The following is a 23,248-nucleotide window of genomic DNA, read 5'->3' on the forward strand; positions in this document are numbered from 1 at the left end:
AACCTTGGGTCCATGCCTATAAAAGGCACGGATCCCCATGCATTCAAGGAGGGACCTCTTTTTGGTGAAAATTTTATTCCTAGAGAGAGAAAGTGAATTTTTTTGGGAAAAAAATTATTTTTTCTAAAAAAAATTAAAATTTTATAAAAGTTAAATATTGGACAAAAAACCATAACTCGTGGAATCAACCGACTTCAACTGTCAATACCGATCTTTAGGTATTATCCGAGGACTAGACTCGTTTAATTAATTTATTTCATTTATTTATTTTATTTATAGTTTTGTTTATTTATTTATTTCATTTATAGTTTTTAGTTATTTTATTTATCACTTTTATTTATTCATTCGTATTTATTTAATTTCCTTCTCGTATTAAATAAACGTTTGGTTTTGTTTTGAAATAAAAAAGACCTCGTTTTGAGTCCCAATACGAACCGTGACCCGGTTTAAGGGTAGTTCGGGACTAAAACGTTGTAAATATAGAATTTAAAAGTGTTTTTCCTAATTAATGTTTTGAAATAAAACATCGTTTTGGGAGGCTCCGCTATAGACTATGACCCGATTTGGGTAGTTCGGGGACTAAAATGATAGAATAGAGTAGATCTAAAGCTTTTTAATAAATCTGAAAAGTATAGGGACTGTTTCTGTAAATCTGTCTTTTCTGTCACTATAAGAAGTTTAGCGACGGATTTTCCGTCGTAAAGCTGCTGGAATCCGAAAAATGCCTTTTTAACCCTCTTTTCTTAACTTTTTGACATTTATACTTGTATCCATATATGTATAATTATGTAATCTATCTATTAAAATTATTTTGGGGTTATATGACTAATAATAACTTATTAAGTATTTACTTATTTTATATATTTAGGTATTATTTACATTAATTTGGTTTTGTAAAACTATATGTATATGTATATGTTTTTCTTTAAATTCATTTAAACTATATTAATTTATTATTTTGGGGGGTTATTCTCTATATATTTATTATGTAAAAAACTATTTTGGTTTAAATGTTGTTTTCTTATTTATGAGCTTTATTCACTATTTTTACATGTTTTTAAATTAGAATAAAAGTGTATCATATCTAGTATTATATTCATTACTATTTTTACTTATTAATAACCATAGTATACATATCTTTTATTTACCTTATTTTTAATCTATAGGTGTAAATACCATTTTTACCAAGATGTATATATATTTCAAATATATTATAGTGGGTGGGTTTTGAATTTAATTGGTTCATTATTGTAATTATGTTCAAGTGAGAATTAATTGGAGGAAAATGGGAAAAATAAGCCACAAAAAAAATTTCAATTTGATTATGAAAATTAAAGGTATTTGGAGACTTTCAAAATGTAAATAAGAGTTTTCAACTTCTTTTTGGTTCCAAATGGTTTTCTAAACGTCATGTTTTGAAACCTTAACCCGTTCCAACGACGGATTAAGCAAGCCTTGTAATTAAAAGGGTTTTTTTTATAAATAATAGAGTTTTGCATCGTTTTACGTTTAACGGTTTTGTACAAAAATAAATGGACTTGTATGCTTAATTACGTTTTCGGTTGAATGTGCATTTTTTACGTTTTCAAGCACTCGAGTCATTCCAACGGCGATTCCAGTGAAAACAAGTAAATCAACGGGGTTTTGAAACAGACCTAAATCATTCCAACGGCGATTAAGGCACGAACCATGTAAATAAGGTGTTCTTTAGGGAGTGAAGATTAGTTTAGACTTCATGTATAAAGTATATCTCAGGCTGTAATTAATCAATTCTCTATCTCCATCCTTCTTCTACATACTCTAAATTGTAAATGGGTGATTCTTTATCAAGATGGCTTTCAATAATATATGCTTAAAACGGTTTTCAAAACGAGAAAGAAAAGGTTTCAAATGAATTTTAAACTTAAAGAAATATGTGATTAGTCCGTTAGCGCCTAACATGCTAAGTAGGAGGCCGGTGGTTCAGAACCGGGCGATGTCGGGGTGCCTAGTAGCCTTTCTCCGGAAAGGAGCTAGCCTTCTCGGCTCGTACCTAATTTCCCGAACCCTCACCGGTCTCCCGCAAAGGATCGGTGTTCATTTCCCATTCGTGGGTGGAGACTCTTCCATACTCCGAGCTCCGACCCTGCCGAGCAGCTTGATTCCGCGATTGGTTGCTTTCGGCGCCAATCATAGCATCTATCGTCAACGGTGTCCACCCCCCGGGTCTTCCGGGCGAGGCCGCGGCACCTACAACGGCGTTGATTACAGTGTATAAGTTTTTCCCGAACAAACGTTTGAAACATATCATGAAGCTGTTGACTGGGCAAACCAGACGGCTATTGAGCTCGGCTTCGAGTTAACCACAACGTCGCACAAGACAGGGGGCAAGTTAAGATGGATATTGGTTAAATGTGTCTGTGGTATTAAGAATACTCGAAGGAAAAATGATATGGATATGGAGGACGTAATACGAAGGAATACAAAAACAAAATACTGTGGTTGCAAATTTCAGATAAAGGTTCTGGAAATCGCTGAATTAGGGGGTTGGATGGTGAATGGGATTGCTGGAGATAGAGGACAGCACAATCATCCCTTGGTTGTATATCGTCAGGGCTGCAGACAGATGAGCGGACTATGTCCCGGTTCAAAAAAAATTGTTCGTCAAATTAGTGCAACTCAAAGCCTTATGCTATTTTTGCTGCAATTAAAGAAAAACATCTGGAGGATTGCCCGACACAAAGACATGTTTATAACTACAGAGAAAAAATAAGGAATGAGAGCTTTGAGGGTCGGGATGTAATCAGTCAGTTTTATCGGCTTCCTATAGATAAGGAATACATACATTGGACGCAAGCGGCGCCAGGCAGCAATGTTGTGACTCGCCTATTTATGGCACATCCTACATCGATTACACTATTCTGATCATATTACTTGTTTGTTGGTATGGATTCAACATATAAAACAAACAAGTATAAAATGTCATTCTTTGAGATCATTGGAATGACGCCTTCAAACAAGAACTTCTTGATTGCCTATGCAATCATAAAGGATAAAACTGAGGGAAGTTATATGTGGGTGTTAGAAAAATTGAAGCTTTTGCTTGGAGCTGATGTGCATCCGACAACCATTGCTACGGACCGGGAGTTAGGGTTGATGAGACAGGTTCGTAAGGTATTTCCTGATTCTCATCATTTGTTGTGCACATGGCATATTAATAAAGATGTGGAGGATATAGTAGGCAAGTTGTGTGGATTGAAGGTTTTTGGTGAAATTTTTAAGGATTCCAAATGGAAAAATATAATTGAAGCCCTGACAGTAGCCGAATATGAGGAGGCAATGATAAGCATGAAGAATACTTCTGCCAAATGGCCTCGTGTGATAGAGTACGTGGAGACCACATGGCTAGTGCATAAAGAGAAGTTCTATCGAGCATGGACGAACAAGGTGTTGCACTTATGAAACACCACAACCTGTCGAGTGGAGAGTTCACATGCTCAGTTGAAGCAGTGGTTGAATTCATCTATTGGTGCACTCGATACAATGTGGGCGAAGGCTCAGATTGATGCGATCAAGTAAGACAATTATTCTGTTATTTAATATAATCTTTTAAATTATAATACATTAGTTTTGTAATCCTTTACTGTATATAACCAGATACTCACTTGAGGACTCGAGAAGAAGATCTGTGGTGGCTCACAATAAAGCTCCTTTCACTTACCTCGACTTACAGGTTTCACATTACTATTTACGTGTACTGAATGATGAGATAGCGTGTATGCACGGATTGAGTATGGATGTGTTAAGTGAATGCGAATGTGTGTTGCCCATGACTCATGGCATTTCTTGTGCATGTGAACTTAAAAACTATATTGATATGGGTACATCGATTAGTGTGGAGCGCATCCATCCTTTTTGGAGATCTCTTGCGTTTGATGGTTTGAGTGACATACCAGTTACTGCTCCCGTATATGCTGACGGGTCTGAGGATCACCGGTTTTTTTCACTTTCTTGTGGAAAATGTTGAAAATTAGATCCTACAATGGTGCGTAACATATTGATCTACATTCATAATCAAATTAACCCGGATCAAAGTAGCTACAAAGAACCTGGGGTCAAGGACACAGTTAGGGGTAGACCAAAGGGCAATTCATCAACGAAGCGGAATCCGAATGCATGGGAGTACAGTCAGGGACCACGAGATCGTGCACGGTCTTCTACTTCGAGGAGTAGTCGTAGTCGAGGCCGAACCTCATCCTCATCTGTACATAACAACGAGATGTCGGGTATATTTTATTTTCGTAATATATAAGTTAATGTTAAAGTAAATATATTATCGCTCACGAACTTCATATATTCATATTTTCAGCCGGACTTGATGCGGATATCGCCGGATACCAGCATTTATATAGGGTTCAGGGACTCATCGTACCATTTATTACTGGATACCATGATGTTGTAGCAAATGGTAACTTTGGATTTCGTGTTTTAGCCGACGCCATCACAAATAATCAGGAGGAGGGGAAGCTGATGAGAGTGCTTATACAGCATGAGGTGCGGGCACACCGTGATCTGTATGCAACAGTGTTCTGGAACGGAGTAGATGCTGCCCTCATGCGTATTAGATGGGCAGGAGCGGGGTGTGGTCAGTTCCACTGGATGGTGAGTCCGGATGACTTATATGATGCTGCATCTGTATTGAATGCAGTGATATTCCTTTTTACTATGCCACAGTTAGGATGTTGCACTATACTGCCGATGCGTTCGGATGGAAGACCACCGGAGCGAGAGATTGTGATTTGTCATTTAGGGAGTTATGAACACTACATACGTCTTTATTTAAGACCTGGATTTCCAGTGCATCCCATTGCCACCCAATGGCATATATTTCGTGATCCGACTGTCCGTCACTTAGACAATATATACGCTGAAAGGAGAGCGGCTGGGACTAGATTACATTGACTGATGTATATTAGTTTATGTGTTTTAATTAATAATATTTATTCACGAACTTATTTGTCAATAAGTAACAACCATGCATGTCTTACGAGTAAGTTAATTTCCACTTGTAACTGATCTTGGATTTACTATTTCTAGTCTAGTTCAATTGTGGTGTGACAATGTCGGTTTGAATGCCACTACAAATGTGCTTACCAAGCCGCTGACAAGCATGAAGTTTCACCAACTTCTCACTCGGTTCAAGCTCGCTATCGGCTTGGGGGTGTTAGGGATGTTATTAGTTGTATCTGATAATATCCCTTAATATCCTGTTTGTAGAGATAGAATCAACTACAGATTACACTTATCTCCTAAGAGTTATCACAACAATATATAGGACTAGTTACACTCATGGCCATTCAATTGGAATTCCAAAGTGGCAACTATGTCAAGCGCAGAAGCACACTATCTATCTTTCTTGTGACTCGTGAAAATGGATACATTAAGTGCCTGCCACAGCCACTAATGTAACCTGTAAACAAATTTTACAATCTGAGTTTGCATCAAATTTTGTCACAATGAATTAAAATAACCAGTTGGGGACAATACTTCTTCTATGTAATGTACCATATACTATACACACAGCTTCAACTCCAATATCCATCCTTTCCATTCCACTACGCAACACTGTTGCACATCAAATCAATTTAATTAAATTAACTAGTAATTCCTTATTTGTTACTTGAACAAATTAATAGAGAAATTTACGTTTTCTTTTTAGCTGATTCAGTTTCCTGCTGCATGCGTACAAACAGACTTCCATCATAAACTGCTTTAACTGTCTCTTTTTTCAGCAATCCATCCTTGTCCTTGCAGAGTACATATAGTATTTTCCACTCTGTCCAGCTTGCAACCCTGCATTTTTATTTCCTTCTTTCAGTAGTAACATTTATCAAATGGCACAATTAAAGACTTTATTAACATAAATTGACATACTAGATGATTGTGTTGTTAACCCTCAGACTTTAACTTGCACTAGAAGTTCATGTTCATTCATAATGGTCATGTTTGGTAAAGAGCTTCTTGGAATGAAATTAGAGATTTGAGCCACTTATCTCTTTCCAATGACATTTTTACTCCTAATTACTACCTTTTAATCACAAATAAAGGCTTTATCATATCCTTATTTATCATTTTACACAAATAACTATTAGCAATTAGCCAATATTTACCAAACAAGTTTACACAATCAGCTAATCATATTTGCCAAACAGGACCAATATTTATCATCAAACAATCATTCATAAGCTTTCTATCCCACCACCACCTGCTTCATAATTAGAGTGGAACCATGAAATAATGTCTAGGTGTAAAAGGATTTACGACTCAATTATCTAATGTTCTATGTTGCACAAAAACTCTTCTTTATTAAAGTTTCGGTGTTTCCATGTTTCGTGTCCGTTTCTTTTACGTGTGGTGTCTAAAGTAGTTGTTTTCCATTTTTTAAAAGAAAAAAAAGAAACGAACCATCCTCCATAGTCTTTAGGCTGCCTGTTAGCCTTAAGCATTGCCATGAGTTCATCTGATGTTAAGGCATTTGGATGCGAATGTGAATGCTTTGTAAATATTTCTTCAAATTTCTCAGCGACAAACCTATCAAAAATCAATTTTATATTCCAAATAGTTGTTGTTAGTGCTTTTCTTAAAACAGAAAGATAGGGATGTGGATGTGTAAAGTAAAGTTGAAGAAGTGTAAGAGTGAAAGAAATACCTTCCTTGAGAATCATATACGCCAGAATCGCTACCATGTTTGCTTTTATGTATGTTCTTTATCTCTATTGGGAATAGTGGAGATGGGAACTTTCCCTGCACACAACCTTAACTATTACTTTTATATTTATTCAAACCCATTACACAAACAAAGTAAATGATTCCAAATAATAATAATAATGCTTAATCTATAAGGAGTCCTTGAATTTGGTCTACAAACCCGATAAAGTGTTTCGTTAACTTTTAAAATGAACTACCGACTATCTTAATTAAAGTAACCTATTAACCCTATGAACTTGCTTTAGATGATCTATACGCTTTTTTAATTTGTTTAAAGTATTTCTATTTGTCCAAATTCTGTTATGCTTTAGCATGTAGACTTATTTACCGTGTCAATCAGTTTCCGGGGCGAAAGTTCATAGGGCTATTGATGTAATCATAATAATAATAATGGGATTGTTAGCTTCCTAATTAAGTTTAAATATTTTGTTAGGTAGACAAGACAATTGTTGCTTGCAAGCATAATGTAAAGAAATGAAGAAAAGACATATGCAATAATACTTGGCTTTAAAGTTGAAACACATCTCTTCTACTCTTTACTGTCTCATGTGGAAAATGCCCAACTATGCAACTGTTACGGATAATAATAATAATAAAAAACTGTCATCTTCAGGGTTTAACTCTTGATAAAAAAAAAATGAAAATTTAAAACATGTTAATCCGCCTTGTATATAATTTGAACTCAAAGGGGATTTATACGGCCATATAATGAATTAATTTTTTTTTGTATTTAAATTACAATCCAACCCAATCTATTAAAAGACATAATTTATGGGTTGGTTGTTAAAACCAATTCATCCTATTAAATATTAAACTTGAATAGATTGGATTGGATTGGATTGGGTTAATTATTAATTCAAATAATTTTTAATATAAATTTATAACTATTAAACATCGAACTAAATTAATGAACTTACAAATATTTATATCAAATAGAACTTAAATTACATTAATTTTTTAGTTAATTTAAAAAAAAAATCACGTGCTTTCACGTTTTCGTAAATCGGTATACATAGGTTTTTTACCCAACAAATGATTTGACACATTTAAATTAAAACGGTATTTTCAAGATTTTTTAAGTCATTTTTTTACTTTTTCAGTGAATTTTGACCCACTTCTTTTTTCCGAAATTCCATAATTTCTGAATTTCGAATTCCAAAATTTTTAAAATTTCATAATTTTTAAAATTTTAGAATCTGGAATTTTTGAAATTTTGGAGTTTATGAAATTCTAAAGAATTCCAGAATTCCAGAAATCTGAAATTATGAAAAATTCTAAAATTCCTCAAATATAAGAAATCTGGAATTCTAAAAATTTGAAATTCTAAAATTTCTAAAATTGCAGAAAATAAAAAAATAAAAAAATAAAAACAAAGTGTAATTTTTTACTTTTCAAAGTCAAATTTTTTGTTTTTCAAAAAATAACTTCTGCCACATCAGCAATCTAACGATTTCAAATCATTTAAATTAATGTTTTGACATAATTATTTATTGAATTGTGGCCACATTCTTACATTTCATAAATAAATAAATATATTATTTCAAATGAAACTATATATAATGAACTGAAAAAAACTAATAATAGAAAAGAATAATTATAAAAAGAATAATTCCAGTATTAGATTACATTCTAGCATAACACATTAATTATGGTTTAGTTGATAAAGAATTTAAATTGTATTTAATATTTCTTAATCAGATCTAATTCAACCCAGCCCAATAAATAAATTAGATAATATAGAATATGTTGGATTTGGTTAGATCGGTGGATTTGGTATATTTTGTCCATTTCTACGGATTCATACGATCGTATAAAAATTATTTTTCTATCTCACCTATGAATTTAAGCTTAAGCTTTTGATCAATTACGGACCAAAAGTTTTAAGGGGTTGCTGACTGGTTGAGAGTTAAAACTATGAAAAGGACGGAATTGATATGTTCGTAAAATTGGACTGAAGAAGTGTTTGATTACTTGTTTTCATGTTTCTTTTTTCATCCGAAAATAACAGTTATTTACAAAAAGCAGATAATTTTTTTTTTGAAATAAATAAATAAAAGGCGTTCATGTCAGGCAGGGATAGAAATGCGTGCCCTTTGATGGCTAGATATGTTCTGAAATTCTGAAAATTATGAAGATGATTCTTGAAATCTATTGGTTTTGAGAAACAAACAATCAAAAGAAAAGAAGAAAAAAGCAGGGGAATATTACAGGGCGAGTTTTATGGCTGAGACCCATGTTTATGAACAATGCAGCCACTGTTGATAACGCTATTCCACACCCGATTGCACGAAATCCTGTTTCATTTCATTATTCCAACCCATCATTTATATATTCGATCGCTAAATAAAGATATATACGTACCTTTGAACGTTTCCCAGGGATAAACTACGCCGTCTTCGTTCCTATCGAAGAAAAATACATGTTTCTGCAGAACGTTGTTCTCATTTGGTACAAATTTCTCTGCAAAAACACAAAAACCAAATCCCTACAAATTCATATTTATTTACCCTTCAAATCATAAATTGAGAACACATATATTTGAAATTAATACCATTCGGCCCCTCCTTGCTTTTCGATTTCCTAGAACCCATCAGTAACAGATTTAATTTTCTAGTGTTGAAGAAGCCAAAATGACTAACAAATTACAAATGAAGGAAGAAGCCAAAATGACTAAGTAGAAGCGAAATGATCACTATGCCTAAGGGTTTCTATTCATTTATATAGCCTAAATATTTAGTATGCCTAATTTGTTTCCCGTACACTCTGCTTGGATACTGACCAATACCGAGATCTCAATTGTAAAACAAGAATAAATTCTTTAGAATAAATCTTTAAAGCCTATTGCACTTTTCCGGGTTCTATTCGGGTCAAATGAAGGAGTTATGACCATTTGAAGTTTTCGAACGAAAACTCGGGAGGATCTTAGAGCCATGTCTTTAAATTGGGTCATTTTTAGCCGTGCACCTTAAAATATAAAATGTTCGTCTCATCGAGACGAATCTAACGGTATAAGAATCGTCAAAATGGGAGGACGTAAAGGGCGTTTTCAGACGTTGGAATGATCTAGGATGCATCTGGGTTAGGGGCAAATCTTCCCCTAAGGTGGTGGCCTATCGGCCACTGTCGGGAAATTACAACAGTTTTACAGAAACTTTGTAACTTGCCCACTAACTCCAATAACTGAAAACCACAACTCCAATACGGGTTAATTGGTCAGAAAACCTTCATTAGGAGGGGGGAACCATTTTTTAGAGTTACAAAAAGTTAGAGAAAGTTCTAGAGAGATAGAGAGAGAAAGAGGAGAGAGAAAGCTTCTTCTTCATCTTCTTCAATCCAAATCACAACCAAATCAACCCAAACCACGTAAAATTCATATCCAAAACATCTTAAACATCAATTAAGATCATAATTAAAAGTTTAGAGAGAGAAACATTTGAAAGTGAGTGAAAGTGTGTGAAAGTGAGTGAAATCCTTGATTTCTCTCACTAATTCTTCAGATAATCACCCAATTCCACATCTTAATCCTTCTAAGAAGCAAGGAAAGGGATTACATCAATCATTTAAGATCAATTCAATCCCGTTCGAGTCCAATTCCACAAGTTTGGATTCTGTTCGCGGCATTCCTGTTCGTCTACGCTCCTGAGTCTACCTCCATGTAAAGCCGGAATATAGCGCCAAAGGTAACACTCTGAAGGGTTTAAAATCCTTCCGTTAACTATGCAAATTGATTTCAGTTCATTGTAGTTCGAGTGCCAGAAAAGCATAATTTTGTAATTCTACAAGTGGTGGCCGATCGGCCACTGCTTCAGAATTATAGAATTCTACCTTTTTATATTTTCATCCGAGTTGAGTTTGTAATTTTCTATTTCGGTAAATTTACATTCAATTAGGCATGAATAGACGTATAAATGCTCAAACACGTAAAATGCGATTAATTATGGGTTAAGGGGTATTTCTGGAATAAATATTAAATCTGTTAGAATATATAGATTTAGTTCACGGTTAGAAATGCATGTTGATGTGCTTATACAATAGGATTGGAATGGGTTCTAATTGATCGAGTCCGGTGTCGTAGTTAAATCCGAAAGACGGGTCTCAATGTCCCACAACTATAACATATATCTTGCAGGTTTTATAGATTTATTTCATGGGGTTAGACTAGTTGTATAAGTTTTTTGCAATGTTAAAATGTAATTTATTATTCAGTATTTATTTATCACTTTCGTGTGATGAATGATTATAAACTAAAAATGAATTAGAGTATAAAGATATTCACGAACCTATCTCTCAAGAGATGGCATAGTGTGAGCCCCTATATCGTCTAATTTGTGCACCTATTTTGAGTTGTTTGTCATCCTCTAATTGGAAATTTTTGTCCTTTCTAATGGTTAAGGGGCTTAGCCCCTCATCTCGTTAAGGGCCAGTAAGGTCTTGATCATTAGGGCCTACCTTGGGGCTAGGGAGGCCCATTGTATCTCTAAGCCTTTTCCTTTTTCTTGAGACTATAGTGAACTCGTCCTCATATGGTAGAGAAATTATGAGCTTTCAAATGTTGATTGTGGCATGAACATCGTCCAATAGAGTTGTCCTTATAATGACATTGTAGTCCAGCACAATATCTACTACACAAACTTTGTCTACACTTTTCATCAACATTTGAGGTCTTTAAATGTGAAAGGAATATGATGGTGCCAACAATAGGTGCCTTTATATTTGATAGCCCTACAAAAAGGAAAGTGCTTTCTTATAGCTTTTACGAGATATCTTCAACTGTTTTAGCACCCAAGTTGTCAACATGTTCACCAATTTGCTTATGTCTACCATTCTTCTATGCATCATGAAATTATCAATGGTAGCGAGATAACCAGTGCCTCACTCCTCAGTGAGAGTAGGGGTTGTATGGAGAGAGCCTCACCATTTTCTCCTTTTGCACGCTTAGTAGTGGATAGGCCATTCTTCTTATGAATCTGTTGGTGAATTACATTTATCTTGCCTTAATATCTTGGGGTTATCTCCTCGATACTTATTACCTCTCGAACTATGTTACTCATTTGTGTGTTGTTCCTGTCTAGGCCTTACAGTGGTCCCTAGCTGAGGACAAAGTTGTAAAAAACGTTAGCCGCTAGTCGGGCGGACATGACCCTCGGGGATTAATCGGGATTAATGGAGATTAATCGAATTTGTATTTTTTTTTTGTTAATAAACAAATTGTTATATAAATTTAATTAAAATATGTATTATACTATCTAAAAATAATAATATAAAATTATTTAATATAGAAAAACACGTATATTTGTAACATATATCTTTAAAAATGTGCAAACATCATATTTCAGAAACAATATAATTGAAACAATTCAAAAGTGAATTATAATAGAGCAAAAAATAAATTCATAATAAAAAAAATACGTATGTTCATCGTTGCTTAGGCAGGGTCTAGGCGGCAACGAGGCAGTTTAGCCGGAGCCTAATCGGCTAAAAATCATCTTGGGACTAGAAAAACGCCTAGAGAGACTAATCAAAGAAAATCGGAGCGGATTCTCAATTTCGAGCGCCTAGGTACTCTAGACGGCCTTCGTTTTAAATAGTGGCCGAGGAGACATTTGACTTCTCTGTTGAAGTGATTTCACTCATCTATTGAGTGGTTTTACTTTTTATGGAATTTGCAAAAGTTATCTTTGAAGGATGTGCTCCCTACTGCTCGAAGATGTACCTTACTCCAAATTTCAGGTTATACTCTATCCTTTGAACTATAGGTATTAAGAGCTCAAAATTTTATAAATTGGGCATCCTCAGCTAGGTGCACTACTTTTACTTCGAGTCTATCAGGCTTTCTTTCTTCTCAGCCGAAAGGGCGCCAATTGTTGCACCATCTATGGCTTGAACTCTGACTGTCTTCTCCCCTCTCGTGAAATTCCCCTCTATCCTTCGTATGTTTTCCTTTATTCTTTTACGGGGGATATTTGCGGTGTTTCCTTATCAGCTTTCATGTAATCAAGTGGTCGTTTGTTGTTGGCATATTGAATGAAGTTTTGGCCCATGGCCATTACTCCTCGAAGGTTCAAGGTGGGTCAATTTATATCTCAATGCTTCACAGGTGGTATCTTCGGCTAAAGCATTGATGAAGACTTCTAAGTTAAAAGATTTAATGAGGGAGGCCATTTTGTGGATTAGTGGGAGGTAGTCACGAAGTGGTTCATTGCCAGACATCATGTAAGTTAGTGCTAATTCTTTTGGCTTTAACTGCTCTAAAAAATTGAGCCATTAAGAGATCCTTGAGGTGTCTAAAGGAATTTGTAGATCCCATCACGAGTTCTATGTACCATTCTTGTGCTACTCCCAACAGGGTGGTGGAAACTATTTTACATATCATCATATCATCCCGAGTGTATAGATTCATCATACTCATAAATGCAACAGAGTGCTCGTTTGAGTGTTCTGTCCCTATATAGTGGGGCAGATGTGGGGTCTTCAAGTGTGTTGGAAAAGGAGTATCAATGATTCTTAACCGGACGAAAGTATTTGACAGCATATCATCCCGTTGAGAACCCTTTTTCTAGGAGGCGTTGGAAAAAGACTCCCCACGACTCCTCGATAGAGGGGAATTTTTGGACTACTACGTGGGTTGAGACAACCATTCTCTACTCTGTTCTTCTTCCAACGAGTATCTTGCTCGGGATTGGTATCAGTAGCATTTCGTGTTGTACTTACTCCTCGACTCCTTTTTGACGCGCTTGGGAAAGAGGGTTCTCTCCTTAGTAAGGTAATCCCACTACTGTTAGTTTTCTTGTTGCAGCTGCAGCTGGGTCTCCATCTTCTTTATTTGGGAGGCTTGCAATTTCTGGATGGTCACGAGGAGTGTAGAGTTGGAGTCAGTTGTGGGCGCTCAAGTAGTATATGTCTTCTCTGTTAAATGTTCATCGAGGTTCAAGTGCCTGATGTTGCGCTCATTATGGGATGAGGTCCTTTCTTCCCCACCTATCGAGGAGATAGAAGTGTCTTTCGAGTTCTTGTGTCGAAGGATGAGCTCTTATTGCCTCGTGTCTGTTGGCAATTTTCCTTCCATGTTATTAGGTTCTGATTTACAGTTTCAGAAAGTTTGTCGAGATCTAGAGATCACAAAGTAGGATCCACACTTACTGTAGCAAATGTTGGGTCTGGTCCAATTTCTCGATGTTTGATTTTTTTTCTAAAAGGTTGACTAGCATTAAGGTGGCTCCGGTGTAAACTCTGATATCAAAATAAGTCTTTTAAAAATATAAGTGAAAAGTCTATGATAAGCTCATAATGAAGATAATGAGAGTTATCTTTTTCTATAAGTTCGAGTGACTATAAAAGTATCATCATGACTTTGAATTTAATAGTGAATGATCTGGGCGGTTTAGGTTATGTTTTGCTTTTCTAGTGATCTTTTTTTTAGCGAAATGAATTTAAAAGGGTGAAAGGAGTCGGAAACACTAAATAAGGAGAAGTTTTAAAAATAATCCGTCTTTGTATTTATAAATCAAAGAAATTTAATGAAAGATTAGGCAATCTGTTTTTTTTTTTTTTAGCAATCCATGCTGTTTTCTAATATTTAATAAAGTGGGATATTAAATTGAATGATGGCATGCGTTAATTATAGTATTGAACATATTATTATATAGGTTGTGGTCCGGTTGAAAAAGTAGATTGAGATTGTAACTAAAAATATACATATGATCAGGAATTTTTACATGCACTTTAATGAACAAGTGAATTTATTCATTCACCGTTAGATATAAGTTTATTAAATCTAAGCCTCATGATGCTTTGAATTTCCACCTTAGGATTCTAATAAACCTAGATCTAACGATAAATAAACAAATTCTACATGCTCATTAAGGTGCATGTGATCAAGACTGTTAACGATATACTTGAGATTCAGAAAGGATTAAATGTGATTATTATTTTAATATAGTTATCTTATCAAGATAATTGTGATTATTGTTTGTTGAAACTTGAAAGTACGTGATCCAAAAGCAATTGCACTCAACCACAACTAACCTGCGTGTTTGGATTGGATTGGATGCCCTGCCCTGCCCATATATCAATTATTATATTCCTTTTTTATATTCAATTTCAATAAATTAAACTTCTATTTAATTCATTAATTATATGGCCAATTCTCAAAGATTAATTTAATTTTTAATAATACTGCTGCTACAAGGAATTAATTTGAGATTTTAGGTAATTAGGTTTATGGTTCATCTTCATTAAATCGTATACTATTAATTTTTGGAATTAGACATCTGATTCTGACAGATAGCTTTCGTTCTGGGAATCCCGAGAGCTAATCTAAGAAGGAAGTAATCTATGTACTTGAGCGCGTCTGAGAGAGGAAACCAACTGCTGGTTATCTAATTCACCTGACTAGGACATCATTTTTTAGTTTAATATATTAGTTGTGCAAAACCACCTCAAATTTTGATAATCTTGAGCAATTTTATGTATAATGTTTAAAATTGTGCAATTTTATTTTTAACGTTTACAGTAAATAATAAATTTATTTCTAACGTTGAGAAATTTGGTCAATTTGAAAAATAATTCATCAAACTATATTTTCCAATCATAAATTGTGTCATCTGCACTTCACAAGTGCGTCATTTTATCACTCAATAGTAACAGATCACAACCAAATGGATAGACGATGAATTAAAAAAATACTATATTTTGTACGAGTTGGTCAAAAGAAATCAAAATATTTCATCGTTAATTCTAATTCTATTATTAAATCATAAAAAAATGTCAAATGTTTTTTTAGAACAATGGTAATAGACAACTCGTACATAATAAAGAATAAAATATTTGTATTTTATAATGATGTCTGAAATTGATCCAACTTGACAACGTTAAGGATAAAATTACTTTTGATTGGTAACGTTACGAGTAAAATTGTACCATTTTAGACGTTAGAGGTAAATTATTATTGACTGTCAACGTAAGAGTATTTTTGCACTTTATCACAATATATTATGCACCTCGGTTAGAAATTGAACCGAAAAAAATCGAATACCAAAATTATTTGACACTACACTAAATCCAATATTATATAAAACCGAACTGAAAAATTTGGTTTGGAAGTGATTGTAACAATGGTGAAAAAATCGGAACGACGCAAGCGTATTTAGACAGGAAGGGAATCAGTTTGGGAAATGAGAAATCGAATTCAAACGGGTAGGAAATTGGATTGAAAGCTTCGAATATAAAATCTATGGCTTGAGATTAAGGAATTAAAGCATGTAAGATTAGCAATGGTTGTAATTTTGGTTAGGAAGATGAAGTTTCTGGTTTAGTTTTGGAGTTTTTTGTTGGATAGGTTGGGATTTGAAAATGATTAATTAAGATTATATTTATATAGGTGAAATTTGTAACTCCCACCGCGGATACTTTCTATAATCACTACTTTAATTTTGCAGAATTGAAGCACACAAAACACAGGTTAGTGGAGGTTGAGATTCTGGAAAATAGGATTTGAAACTCATCCACGTTTTTGTAATAAACTGTCTCTTTCAACTGATTATATCTCATTCAAATTGACTTGCTCCACAAGTACTCACTGGCTTCATCTAGATCAGTAGATACATGATTCCACGCATTTACAACAAAATTCTTCCATTTGGTGCTTTGAAAAAATAGGACTTTAAGGGATAGCGTGATTTTCAGCTATAAAGAATCATTTTTAACTGACCATAACTCTCTCAATACAATTTTGTTTTTGCTCCACAACTACTCTCTAGCTTGGTCTCAATCATTAGATGCAAGACATTCCATGTAGTCACAACAAGATTTCTTCGTTTTGTGCTCCGAAAATAGATTTTTCAAGGTCCTTGATGCTAAATGTTATGAGTTAAACTTGTTCGTTTTTTTCGGATTTTATTTTTATTATATCGTTTTTATTTTCGTTTAAATTTTATTATTTAAAAAATGAATATTTATTTTTGCTCCAACAGTTAATAATGATTAATTTTTATTTGTATACTGTTATTCTATGAACCTTTACTATTTAATATTTACAAAGTTAAGTTGATCATTCACTACTAAAACAGAGAAAAAAAAATTAAAAAGTATTATTTGAATTTAATACTTTATCTATTTTTATATTTTTTTATATGTTGTTTAATTTTTTTTTATCAAAACCAATCCAACATTAATTACACTATTAAAACTATTAATTTATCTTTAATATCTCTTCCCCAAATTTCTCTAAATTTCAATATGCAAAATTCTTTCTATTTTTTATGACTTAATTAGGATTATTTACATTAATACTAAACTTCTATCTCTTAGTATAAACAAAGGTAAAATTAGGAAAACATTTCTAAAAGTGCATTAGTAATATAAAACGATATATAAAAAAAAAAATTAAAAAAAATGTCATGTAATAAAAAAATAAAAAAAAATATAGGGAGTAACATGTATTTATAAAGATAAGTTTTTTATTCTTTTGGAAAATATAAAGATAAGTTTTTCTTAAGATAAGTTGTTCCTTCTCTACTAAAACAGTTAAAAGAAATTAATTTAATAGCATGAAAGGTTTGCTAGTTTTTCTCATTTTAGTAACAATAGAAGGAAGAGTCCCAACATGTAATTTTTTTTAGGATATTTTGGAAGTAACATATCAGACCAATGAATAAATGTTACATGTATACAAACACCAATTATCTTCCATGGACTTGGACTGGAATTATGCATACAATGAGGATAAATTCATCAGCATAGAATCTATCTAGATACAATTATACTATTGTTTTACATTATTGTCCTTTATTGAGTGGATTAAAGCTTGCAATTTTCGTCTCTCCGTCTAGATTTTGGGACGTTTTTTCGGCTTTTAGTAAAAAATAAACTCATTCTTTTCCTTGTTTTACTTTTTCTTTATTGAATAATTTTTTACTAATAAATTTAATATTTTTTTTCTAGATTTAATATGTTTTTGTACTTTCTTATGAGTAGTTGTGGCGTGTCTTAATATATGGTGGTTGTCATTTGTTTCTATACGAGTGTTATCATATTTTTCTTTATGGAAAAATTGAAGAATTTTGTATATCACCATACAGATGTGACTCATTGAAAGATTATATATATAAAAAAAGAAAGATTATGAGATCAATTATGGATAAATTGTGTTTCTCATCGTTATGTCAAAAGTAGTTTCAAACGCAATCCATTATTACTCTATCACGGTCTATAATATTAAAAATGCAAGCTGATATATTTTTTATTGCAAATTTCATATAGTATTATTAATGCTTCAATAATTAGTAAGACATTATGAATTTATAACAAGTGTAAATCAACAATCAACAATCTTTTCTATAATCTCAAATCCCTGATTTTATGCCTTCTTTTTCGAGTTGGAAAAGGTCCTGGTCAATTTGAACATCAGCAGATTCGGAGGTCCTTAGTCTTAGGCAATAATAACTCCATTTTCGTTTCAGCTCCTTTAATTCAGCTTCAAATTCCTTTATGGTTCAAAGTTTCTTCAATTAAGGCCAATTCTGCTCCTTTTAATCATTTGAGTCCTGTGGAGGCAACTCAAATCAAAACAAGCAATAATACCCAAAATAACACCAAATTAATTAAATAATCTAGCACTAAAGTGGACATTTGAACGTTGAATTGGAGACTTATCAGTTTGTCTCCATAGTTCCAACTTCCTCTCTGCGCCTTCTTTCGTCTCATCAACCAACACAATATCATCTGCAAACAACATGCACCATGGTATACCATCTTGAAGTGAACTCGTTAGTTCATCCATAACGATGGCAAAAAGAAATGGGCTTAGTGCAGAACCTTGATGCACTTCAATCGTAATAGGGAACTCTTCACTCTTCCCAACACTGGTGCGTACACTCGTGCATGCTCCCTCATACATGTCCTTTATGATGTCAATATATTTCCGTGAAATGCCTTTCCTTATTAAGGTCCACCACAGTACTTCCCTTGATACCTTATCATATGCCTTCTACAAGTCAATGAAAACCATATGCAAGTTTTTCTTCTTATTTCGATAGTGCTACATTAATTGTCTCATTAGATGGATGGCTTCCATAGTTGATCTTCCCGGTATAAAGCCAAACTGGTTTTCCGAGATCTTCACTGTCCTCCTTAGCCTTTGTTCGATCACTCGCTCCCAAAGTTTTATAGTGTGACTCATTAATTTGATTCCTCGATAGTTGGCACAATCTTGGACATCGCCTTTACAATGAGGATAAATTCATCAGCATAGAATCTATCTAGATAGAAACCAAATTACAATTATACTATTGTTTTACATTATTGTCCTTTATTGAGTGGATTAAAGCTTGCAATTTTCGTCTCTCCGTCTAGATTTTGGAAGGTTTTTTCGGCTTTTAGTAGAAAATAAACTCATTCTTTTCCTTGTTTACTTTTTCTTTATTGAATAATTTTTTATGAATAGATTTAATATGTTTTTGTACTTTCTTATGAGTAGTTGTGGCGTGTCTTAATATATGGTGGTTGTCGTTTGTTTTTATACAAGTGTTATCATATTTTTCTTTATGAAAAAACGGAAGAATTTTGTGTATCACCATACAGATGTGACTCATTGAAAGATTATATATATATAAAAAGATTATGAGATCAATTATGGATAAACTATGTTTCTCATCATTGTGTCAAAAGTAGTTTCAAATACAGTCCATTATTACTATATCACGATCTATAATATTAAAAATGCAAGCTGATATATTTTTTATTGCAAATTTCATATAGTATTATTATTAATACTTCAATAATTAGTAAGACATTATGAATTTATTTATTTTTTGGTAAGAAGACATTATGAATTTATAACAAGTGTAAAGTTGAAACAGAAAGCTAAAACTAATGTGAACACAAAGTTATAATAAAGTAAATGTTTTTGCTTTAACAGAAACAAACACAACATTAAGATATGCTCAAATATGAATGCTTTAACGTAACCTTCTCTTTTCCCATTAATCCAGCCGATTCTTTTTCAAAACTAATAATTTATGATAAAATAAGATGACCTAAATGCATATATTACACTTTAAAGTCACATTACTATATTCTCTCCTTCATGCATAATCTCTACCATATATATATAATATTCTATTATGCTCATATGAAATTAAAAAATAACAAAACCGTTATTGATTTGATGAGTTAGAAGTTTAAGTAAATATTAAAAAAATATAGATGTATTGGTGAAAAACCATAAAGTAGCATTAAATAAGATGATGATGTCGAAAATAAATAAATAAATAAAAGTTAAAAACCTTATAATTGAAGTAATATTTTTTTATTAATTTGTTATGTAAGTTGATCAATGTTGATAAGATCGCACCACATAAAAAAATGGATGGTGTGAATATATGCACTCGCAAATAAAAAACAATAAAACTATTTAACTAATGACAAAAGTATTTTTGGGATAGAAACACCAAAAAAAATAAATAAAGAGGTGTTGTAGTGTAAAAGTGGGAAAAAAATATACAATTTTTTTAACCTTTACATTTAATTTAGTCATTTTATTACATATAATCTGATTCAATTAGTAATACATCGTATTCTAAATAAAATTACACCGATTTAGATGGAGATATCCCTAGGCAATCGCCATTCCTTCGGGCGTGGGGATTTTCCATGTCAAGTATCGGATGAACAGAGCGCCTCCCGAATTTGACAGTAAGAATCGTCCTACTACCACATTGTATGGTAGGCTAATGTCTACGATTAGGAACTCTTCTTCCAACCGCCAAATGGTTTGGGAGTCTCTGATTTCCATGTCCATATTGCCCAATAGGACGACTGGATGTTCGCTGATTCTTATCAAGGGGGCTTTTGTGGGCTCAACATGCTTGGCTCGAGGCTAAGTGCCTCGTAGGCTTTCTTTGTAGTATGATGACTGAGCTCCTGATATCTACCAATACCTTGCGGATTTTGAAATCCTCGATCCGGACTTCCATCACCAGCGCGTCATCATGCATCGTCTTAGAGGTATGTCTTAATCTGCTGAATGAGAAGTCTGGCCTCAGTGCAACCGGTTTTTCGCTCTTAGGGAACCTTTTTTTATATTATTGTCTTGAGTCGAGTCATCCAGAGATGAGATTGATAATACCTCGTAGGGTTTTATCCTTGCCTCGGCTTTCCTTCTCTTCAAACGTCGAACCTCGTCTAACCTTTTTCACGAAGTGATCCAGGTTTCCTTGAGTCGTCTGCTTTTCTAATTTAGTAATGAGTTGCCTACAACCTTATGTGTCATGCCCCTCACTTTTGTGGAAGTTGCAGAATGCTATGTTGTTGTGTGAGGGTGCCTTCTTCATTTTTGAAGGGTAGGTGATGCATACCCTATTCTTCTCCACCCAATATAGGACTTCATCTGGGAGCGTTCAGGGAGATTGTTGATCTCTCCGAGTGTTCTCATGGCTTTTTTATATCACTGTTCTTATTGTTCCTAGGTTGCATACTGGTGGGGGTGACCCTCTCACTCAATAAAGGGTTTAGCATGTAGGCCTTCCATCTTTAGAAATCTCTTACCCGGGTCATCAAGTTCTTCAATGTTTGGGGCATGTTTGTGGTTAACTCTTGGGATAGTTCTTTGTTGAGACAGTTGGTTCATGATGTCGATTGTTCCCTGCACATTCAATAATTTGACCGGAATGGCTTCCTGTTGCAATCTTTTTACATAGTCCTTAAGATTTTCTTTCTCATGTTGGACCAGGTAGTTGAGATCATGCATGGTCTTACTTTCGAGGATAGATGTCATGAAGTGGTCGACGAAGATTCTTGACATTTGTTTGAAGCTGATGATTGTCTCGGTGTCTAAGGACTTATACCAGTAGGAGGCAACGCCTTTTATGGTAGTGGGGAATAGGCGACACATCACAGCGTTTGTTGACGTGGTAGTGTCCATGATCCGCCTAAAGTTCTTGATGTGAGTAGTGGGATTTGTTGTCCCGACGTACTCTTTCAGCAGTGGGTACTTGAACCGTCGAGGCATAGGCTCAGTTATGATCCTCTTACATAGGGGTATTTCTACGTTTGTGATGTTGAGGTGTTTGGCATCGATCCTCGCCTCAGTGATGGTGCTCTTAAGCTTGTCGAGCACTTTATGTGATGCATCAAACTTAGCCTCCACGACCCTATCATTGACCATGAGGTTCCTTTTCTTCGATGCCCATCGATCTTGAGCCCAGGGCTCGACCACCCTTTCTTGGCTGAAAGATCTAGACTTGGTAGATCTGTGAGAGGCTCTTCTGTGGTTTGTGTCTGGAGTCTTTCTGTTTGGAGAGGGTCGATTCTCTTCTCTCACCCCAGGTTGATCTTTCGGGGGACTGCTTGTTGGCATTCTTTACTTTCCTTGTAGGGGGGAGTTCGGGATCTACGGCCTTTTACTAAGGAGTCTTCTTTTTCTTTTGACTGGTCGTATGAGTCTCTTACCCGATCCCTCAAGGATCCATCGCATTGAGGATGGCAGCTTTGGATAGGATGATGCTCGGTTGAACAATTAGTATTCTCATGTTTATTCATGTACTTGATAATCTCCTCCGCTAACTCCAGCTTTCCTTTAACTTCAACCATTTGGATGGCGTGTTCTTGTCGCATGATACTAACGACATCGTGGACAGATCCCAGGTTTTCAGCCAATCATGGGGAGACTGTGCCTAGAAACCATTTGTTATTGTGCGTCTAGGACCTCAGTGTCCTCCGCCGTCTCTAGAGCTAGATCACGATCTGCCTGAAACTGCCATCGTGCTTCTTCTTCTACTGTAATCTAAACTCTAGAGGCAGGGAGTGTACTAAAACAATGAAGTTGGATGGAACTATTTAAAGGAGTCATTGTTGATGTTTGTTCCACACTCACCACACCAATTTTGGCGTGGGTGAATCCTAAAAAGTCTGCTTGTTAACCTGCGATTGCACAGAAACAAGGTCAAATGGAGGGACTAACCCGCTTTGATGTGTAAATTAGTATATGAAAGGACTGGAGAATGATCACAATCAGTAAACAAAAATTATAATATAAGCTTAATATGATGAAATGAAGTTTGGTATACCTTAAACTAAGCTTACTCTATTTCTATTGTAATCGAACAGTAGAAAACAGTTATGAGTTGAGAAGCAAGACGTGTTACATATCACATATTCATGTGAACATATGCCCAAATATAGAGATATGATATTCCTCAAGCTCAGGATCATATGTGTTCATCGTAACAATTGGATCTTTGACAGGGTTTGGTTAGACTTCCCGAATCAAAGTTCCTAATACCAATCGTACTGCTCTATATTCACTAAGGAGGCGCCATGTATTCTCTTGCCCTGAGAGTTGGTTTGAGTCTCTTGAGTATCACACGACAAATATATATTTGCTTGATATCAACATCATTAAGCCCTTGAATTTTTATGATTTTAAGGAGTAAACCCTTAAACTGTAAATTACATACACATTAAATCATTTACTAACAGTTCAGTTAATGAAATCGTTAGTGAG

The 23,248-nt window shown here is 34.3% G+C and overlaps 1 protein-coding gene across 4 annotated transcripts; it reads right to left on the reverse strand.

Annotated features, from left to right (window-relative positions):
- Positions 1-5,261: 5,261 nt before the first annotated feature.
- Positions 5,262-9,510, reverse strand: LOC136209912 (probable peroxygenase 4). Of its 4 annotated transcripts, none has more exons than XR_010677719.1 (8): positions 9,299-9,506; positions 9,109-9,207; positions 8,956-9,041; positions 6,689-6,783; positions 6,445-6,570; positions 5,686-5,832; positions 5,545-5,604; positions 5,262-5,449 (listed from the first exon to the last, which is right to left on the reverse strand). XR_010677719.1 is itself a non-coding variant. In XM_066001544.1 (7 exons), the coding sequence occupies exons 1-7, from the start codon at positions 9,336-9,338 to the stop codon at positions 5,595-5,597; spliced, it is 576 nt and encodes a 191-aa protein (XP_065857616.1). In that variant the 5' UTR covers positions 9,339-9,510; the 3' UTR covers positions 5,262-5,594. The 4 variants fall into 4 exon arrangements, 2 of the variants coding, with proteins under 2 accessions (XP_065857616.1, XP_065857615.1); XR_010677718.1 differs by having other exon boundaries at positions 5,527-5,604; XM_066001544.1 differs by having other exon boundaries at positions 5,262-5,604; positions 8,956-9,014; positions 9,299-9,510.
- Positions 9,511-23,248: the final 13,738 nt, after the last annotated feature.

This window comes from Euphorbia lathyris, chromosome 10 (genome assembly GCF_963576675.1).
Source record: "Euphorbia lathyris chromosome 10, ddEupLath1.1, whole genome shotgun sequence".
In the NCBI taxonomy this organism is placed as follows: Eukaryota; Viridiplantae; Streptophyta; class Magnoliopsida; order Malpighiales; family Euphorbiaceae; genus Euphorbia; species Euphorbia lathyris.